Raw genomic sequence first — 7017 nt, 5'->3', positions numbered from 1 at the left:
CTATAGTCTAGTCTATAGTCTAGTCTATAGTCTAGTCTATAGTCTAGTCTATAGTCTAGTCTATAGTCTAGTCTATAGTCTAGTCTATAGTCTAGTCTATAGTCTAGTCTATAGTCTAGTCTATAGTCTAGTCTATAGTCTAGTCTATAGTCTAGTCTATAGTCTAGTCTATAGTCTAGTCTATAGTCTAGTCTATAGTCTAGTCTATAGTCTAGTCTATAGTCTAGTCTATAGTCTAGTCTATAGTCTAGTCTATAGTCTAGTCTATAGTTTAGTCTATAGTCTAGTCTATAGTCTAGTCTATAGTCAAGTCTATAGTCTAGTCTATAGTCTAGTCTATAGTCTAGTTTGGTATTTTCAATACCAAATTATTTCGTTTAGGATCTAACAAGTTTTTAATAGACTCACAGACTGTTATGCCAGAAACAGGATTTTTAAGAATCTCCTGTTGGCATAACTCTCAAACGATGCATATTATAAAAATTTTAATTTTTTCCAATACATTTTAATATTTTAAATAGATTTTTATTTATTTTATTGTAAATATTTTTCAAAACTGTTTTAAAATTTTTAAATCAAATAATTTTAAGATTTTTAAAATTAAAAAATATACAAATAAGTGTTTATTTCAAATGCACATTTTACATACACATACATATTTTAAACATAAATTGTTGACTGATCAAGGGGAAATTCTTTTGAATTTAACACGAAAGAATGTGATCGATGATAAACAAAAATTTTTACAATTTCCACAATAATTTAGTGCAATATAACAAAAACGAAAATTATTTTTCAAATATTTTTTGGGGTTTTTTTTATTCATACACAAAAACATGAAAAAAAATTATTTCAAAAATTTTGTTTAATAATTCTTTGTATGTTTTCTTTGTGGGATTTTAAACAAAATAACAAAACAACATTCCTTAATAACTGAGGGATTGATGTTAGGAAGTACTTTTCGAGAAGTGTGAATTGGGGTGTTAAAAAGTATGTGAATGGGCTAGTAAGTTTAGGAAATATACATATAATTATAAAATGTACACTCATCTTGTTATTATTAATAAAAAAAAAACATAAGTTTGTACTTTATGATGAAAATTTTTGTACAATTTTACTAATATAATTTAGCAAAATGCGTGGGCGTATGTAGCTAAATTTATACTCTTGAGTGAGTGAAATATTTGGTAGATATTTTTGGAAATTTTCCGTTAAAATGAGTTAATATTTTGGCTCATGGACTTGTGATGATCTTTACGGAGAGCGTGAGAGCTAATTGGGTTTTGAGTGGTTTTTTTCTTTATTCGTTTATTTAGCGAGAGTGTGTGGGTGCGGCGGAAAAATAACGTGAATAACGTTTATTGTGAATGGAAAATCAAGGTGTTTATAAACTCTAGCATCGACGAGGATCAGTATCAGTCTACTTTGGATTTTTAGCAAAGCAACTTTTCCAAAACACAAAACAAAAACACAAACCAAACATGTCTCTCGAACGTGCTATTAAGGCTAAGGTGAATATTAAATCAGTGAAAAAAAGAGGAGCATTTTTAAAGTGAATTAAGTGAAATGAATCAAGAAAAACTTTGGAACAATGAAAATTAAAAAATAATCATAAAATTTACAAAATTATGAAAAAGTGTAAAAAATATTTTTGGAAAATTTCAGGTTGGAAAACCTTGAAAAAACCTTAATTTAACCTTGAAGTTGTTCTAATAAAAAAATATAATAATTATTCTTCAAATAATTTTAAAAAAATGTGTAAAAATTTAAATTGTTCAAAGAAATCGTAAAATTTTGTAACAAGAAATAAAAAATTTTTAATTATAAAAAAATATATAAACACAAATATTAAAATTTTCAAAAATTTGAAATTTAAAAAATAATAATATTAAACTTTTGATTTATTTTATTAGAATCAATAAAAAATTATTAAAATATTCAGAATTTTAATCGAAATTTATTTAAAATTTCTTATAAATAAAATTGTCTTTTAATAAATTTGAAAAAATTAACAAAATTGTAAAACTAATTATTAAAAATTGTAAATTTTTTTAAGAAAAATGTTTAGATTTTTAAAATAAAAATTCAACAATCTTAAAAGTTTACAATTAAACTAAAGAATTTGGTTCACTTAAAGATACATTTATAAAATAATTTAGTTTAATTCACAAAAATAATTTTTTTAATATTTTTTAATTAATCTTTAATTTACTTGACTTATCTTTTTAGATCGCTGGCAAGCGTAACCCCCAGATGGACAAAGAAGCCCAAGAATGGATTGAAGCCATTTTGGGTGAAAAATTCCCCGGTGGTGTTGAATACGAGGAACATCTTAAGGACGGTCAAGTTTTGTGCAAATTGATCAACACTTTGTCTCCCAATGCTGTGCCCAAGATCAACAGCTCTGGCGGTCAATTCAAGATGATGGAAAACATCAACAACTTCCAAAAGGCCTTGAAGGCTTACGGTGTACCCGATCTTGATGTATTCCAAACTGTTGATTTGTGGGAAAAGAAGGATATTGCCCAAGTAACCAACACCATCTTTGCTTTGGGCCGTGCTGTAAGTTATAAAAACTCTAAATTCTCAAAAGAATAATTTATTAATATTTTATTTCTTTTTTCTTAATAGTGCTACAAACACCCTGAATTCAAAGGTCCCTTCTTGGGCCCCAAGCCTGCTGATGAATGCAAACGTGAATTCACCGAAGAACAATTGAAGGCTGGTCAAACCGTTATTGGCTTGCAAGCCGGTACCAACAAGGGTGCCACCCAATCTGGTCAAAACATCGGTGCTGGCCGTAAAATCTTGCTCGGCAAGTAAATGCCTTCAGGCCTACATTAAATCCACACCCCCATCACTCAAAATTTTGTACGGTTTTAGTTTAAGTTAAAAATTCCTTTTAAAAAACATATACATATAAACACACTCTCATCAAAAAACAACAACAACACCAATACATTTTTCTTTTCTATACAAATCTCACAAACATTTATTAGAAAGAAATTGTATTTTTTTTTTAATTAAAAGAGTAAAAAAAGTTTTTTGTATTTTATGTAAAGTAAACATAAGTTTATGTTTAAGTTAATTTTATATTTAAACAAAATGTAAAATTAGTTAAAATAATAGAAAAAAATAAAGAAACGCGTTTCAAATAATAAAAAATGAACTGATCACTTAAATTAAATGGGTTTTATTTCAAATTCTTAATTTGGAATTGAGTAAAAAGTTTTCGTGACATAATTAAATGTCCAGATATTTTTCGAAAGTAACCACTACAATTTCAATAAGTTCTACCACAACCAAAACTCTAAAAAATGAATTGATCACTTAAATGAAATGGGTCATATTTAAAAACTCTTAATTTGGAATCGAGTAAAATTTTTTAAAATAATAGATTTGGAATAGCAAGAACACATTTGTGACATAACTTTATAGTTCAGATATCTTTAGAATAAAACCACTACAAGCTCCTTACAATATTGTCTCTATTTCAGTTAATTGACCAAGGATCAATATAGACAATCCCAACTGCATATTAGGAATATAATTTGTTGGGAATTTTAAAACACTCATCCCAGAAAGCATATCATGTTAAAAGGAACATTAATGCAAATACGCTGATGGCTTTAAACTGGCAATACGGACCTGCGAATCTACATTGGAACCTTTTAAGTTCATATATATATATTATAGTTAAACTAATAACAATCATATGAGTATCAGAGCACTCGGGAGTATAGTAGAATTTGTTGGTAACTTTAAAGCACTGATCTTAGAAAGCATATCATGGTAAATGGAAATCAAGAAAATACGTTGATGGCCTTAAACTGGCAATATGGACCTGGGAATCTACATTGGATCCTTTTAAGTTCATATATATTATAGTTTACCTAATCACAATCATATGAGTATCAGAGCACTCGGGAGTATTCGGCAACGAACTTCCTTTGCCCCTGACAGTCATTCGTCCAAATTAATTTCAAGTATCTTGGAAGTTATGTTATTTCAGAAATAATAACTGATTGGATTATACTTAGCAATTAAGTCCAGGAAACTAAGTTTCTGAACTTAAAAATATAATACATTTTTCACGAAAAGGAGCGCCAAACAGGCCCGATAGCAGCTTAGGTGTATTTCTTCAGATTCGATCTAATCACAACACTACCTTCCATGCAGAAGTCGCTGTTATAGCGAAATGTGAAAACAGTATTGGAATAATGTGGCACCACCAAAAGTTAACATATTTACCGAAAATGCCATTAGGATAATATCGGATAATAAAGGTAAACTACAGTAAGTTTAAAATCATATATGTATTTTTCACTCGGGGATAATCAGCAATTAAAGTGCAAATGTACTTGCTATAAAGAAAGGGGGATTAGAGAAATTTTACCTAAGGAATGCAAACCCGTTCGAAACAATGAGGAAACATATAGGATCTCTTAAAATGGGTCGAAACATAATGATGCTGTAGGGTTAAATTTATGTGAGAGGAATAGAGAATGTTAACCTAAAGAATGCAAACCCGTTCGAAACAACAAGGCAACAAGAAACACGTAGGATCTCTTGAAAAGAGTCAAAACACAAAGATCCTGTGAGGTAAAACTAACGAGGGGCGGGAAACACTTTCATAAATGAGCAATTAGGATGTAAAATGACAATAAAAAACACATAGGATTACGACACAACTAAACGTAATTGACCAAATGGTATGGGGAAAATTTAAAACATTATAATGTGTAAAACTTTAAAAATTTTCTTTATTAATGCCAGACTTTAGCCGAAATTATATCCAATAATCTCGAATGCGATATTATTCCAGATATTACAATGATTGGAAAGTTATCAAGTTCAGTATGTCAAGCAAATTTTATTCACACATCCTTAGTTGGTTTATGTATTGCTATAGTTGAAAGGATTTCATTTTGACACAACTACATCACTAAGGTGTAGTATTATATAGTTTTATATCCAGCCTGTAATAGTGAGAAATCTCAGAATGATGGATATGAAGTAGTTGTCAAATTATATTTATACCCTACAATACTATAGTGGGGAGGGTATTATGCGTTTGTGCTGAAGTTTGTAACACCCAAAAGTATTGGTCCTAGACCCACCTTAAAGTATACCAATTTAGCTATGTCCGTCCGTCCATCCGTCTGTCTGTGTGTCCATGTAAAGCTTGTGCGAACGCTTCAGGTCGCAATTTTCAAGATAATTTGATAAAATTTGGCACATACTTTTTTTGGTTCAAAGACGAACGCTATTGAAAATTGTTGAAATCGGTCCATTATTTCTCCTAGCCCCAATACAACCGTACCCCCCGAATCGGCCCTTTAGGCTCACAATAACGTAAAATGTTTTTTAATGTCAACAAAAATCAGCAAAAATTAGTTTTATAGAACAATAAATGACAATACTAATTTTTATAATGATCGAGCCTCATTTGACCCTAGCCCTCATACAAACTCCCCTTCAGAAAATGACTTGAAGGTCAAAATTAACTAATAATTACTAATAAAACGATCAAAATCTACATAAATGACTTTGAAGTAGACGTAAATTCATCTACCAAAATTTATAAGGATAGGCCCATATTTACCCCTTCTCCCCTATGAGCCCTCTTGTAGAAAATCTCTTTTTTGTCAACAATAAGTAAACAATTTCACAATAAAACAAATTAAATGCTTTATATAAAAAAAATCCACAATTTTAACATACTGACTGGTGTAGGGTATCATATAGTCGGCAATGTCCGACAATAAATTCATACTTGTTTTCTTTTGGCGGCTAGAGTAGAGCGTTCGCAAAGAAAATAAAGACCATTTATTCCTTTTCCCTGTCCTTGCAACTACGACAGTATTCATGGAAAGGGAGTGAAGTTGGCTTGAGTGCATGAGACCACTTATCCCACTTCAGTCATAGTGTTCATGGACGTTAAGACAAAATAGTGTCATATAAGCCAAATGACTTAAAGTCCATGGATTTAAAAGAGTATTTTTTAAAGACATAATATAGCGAAGCTGGTGTTCGAAATATCCCAGAATTTAAAATCCCTGCGAAGGACGGCTATCAAGGATACTTTAAAAAAGTTTTCCTAAATTCTAAACAAATTTTCACACACTTTTTGGAGTGTTTTAACGTCCATGGGCATTATGTCACGGGACATTATGACACGTCACCTCCAATCTATTCTTAGTTTTTAATCCATCTATTTTCAGTCTTTTGAAGAAAGAACCTGAGTACTTTTAAGAGAACTTAAAGGAGTTACTACTTAAATGACTTTGAAGACATCCAGAGCATATCACTTTTTGGCTAGCTCATCTTTCAGTTTATTGCCATAGTGGTCCCAATGAGCTGGGCCCCATATTAGGGTAATGTTGTCTGTCTAATTGCATTGATCGTAGTTTTGTTAAGAGAGATACATATTTTTTACACTTTGTCAAAATATTAGTTGGTCCCTGTGACTTCAGTGGAGAAAAGCTACGTAATGAAGTTCTTTCCATGGATGTGATATCACTGTTTGAATACTATTTCCAATAGAAATGTTTGAAGACCAAGATGAACCATATTTAGAAAGAAGTAAATTAGAAATTTTGCCTCACCTGCTTAACAGTGCACTGTTAAGGCATTTCATAAGAACTTATACGATATTGGAATGATTCTATCTTGAATAAAGAATAGTATTTTTGTCGCGGAATCCATATGTTGTCAGTATGCTAATGCTTATTATGCAATCATGCTTATAATGAAATAATTTGAAATAATATTTCAAGTAAACTCTTCAACAACCGGGGCAAGACAAGACAAAGCAAAAAAAAATTTTTTTGATCCACAATGACCAAAACTTTTTACATTCTTGAATGAGGGTCATATCAAATTATTTGCCTTCTTACTGTAATACATTCCGAAAAAGATCAAGGTTAGTGTTATTTACATTAGAACAATTGATTGATATTAATAATATTTTTCGAAATATTAAAAACATAACTTCATACAAAAACTCTATATTAA

The 7017-nt window shown here is 30.2% G+C and overlaps 1 protein-coding gene across 1 annotated transcript; it reads left to right on the top strand.

Moving 5' to 3' along the window:
* The first annotated feature begins 1361 nt into the window (after nt 1-1361).
* Nucleotides 1362-2982, top strand: LOC111677218 (muscle-specific protein 20). The gene is made up of 3 exons (XM_023438307.2): nt 1362-1511; nt 2230-2562; nt 2632-2982. The coding sequence occupies exons 1-3, from the start codon at nt 1482-1484 to the stop codon at nt 2821-2823; spliced, it is 555 nt and encodes a 184-aa protein (XP_023294075.1). The 5' UTR covers nt 1362-1481; the 3' UTR covers nt 2824-2982.
* The last annotated feature ends 4035 nt before the right edge of the window (nt 2983-7017 follow it).

This window comes from Lucilia cuprina, chromosome 6 (assembly GCF_022045245.1).
Source record: "Lucilia cuprina isolate Lc7/37 chromosome 6, ASM2204524v1, whole genome shotgun sequence".
In the NCBI taxonomy this organism is placed as follows: Eukaryota; Metazoa; Arthropoda; class Insecta; order Diptera; family Calliphoridae; genus Lucilia; species Lucilia cuprina.
This window is presented reverse-complemented; position numbering and strand designations above follow the sequence as displayed.

Bases quoted from the DNA above. Each gene is read 5' to 3' on its own strand.
- LOC111677218 (XM_023438307.2), top strand. From the start codon at position 1,482: ATGTCTCTCGAACGTGCTATTAAGGCTAAG. The intron at 1,512-2,229 runs GTGAATATTAAA...TTATCTTTTTAG, and splicing joins AACGTGCTATTAAGGCTAAG to ATCGCTGGCAAGCGTAACCC. The intron at 2,563-2,631 runs GTAAGTTATAAA...TTTTCTTAATAG, and splicing joins TCTTTGCTTTGGGCCGTGCT to TGCTACAAACACCCTGAATT.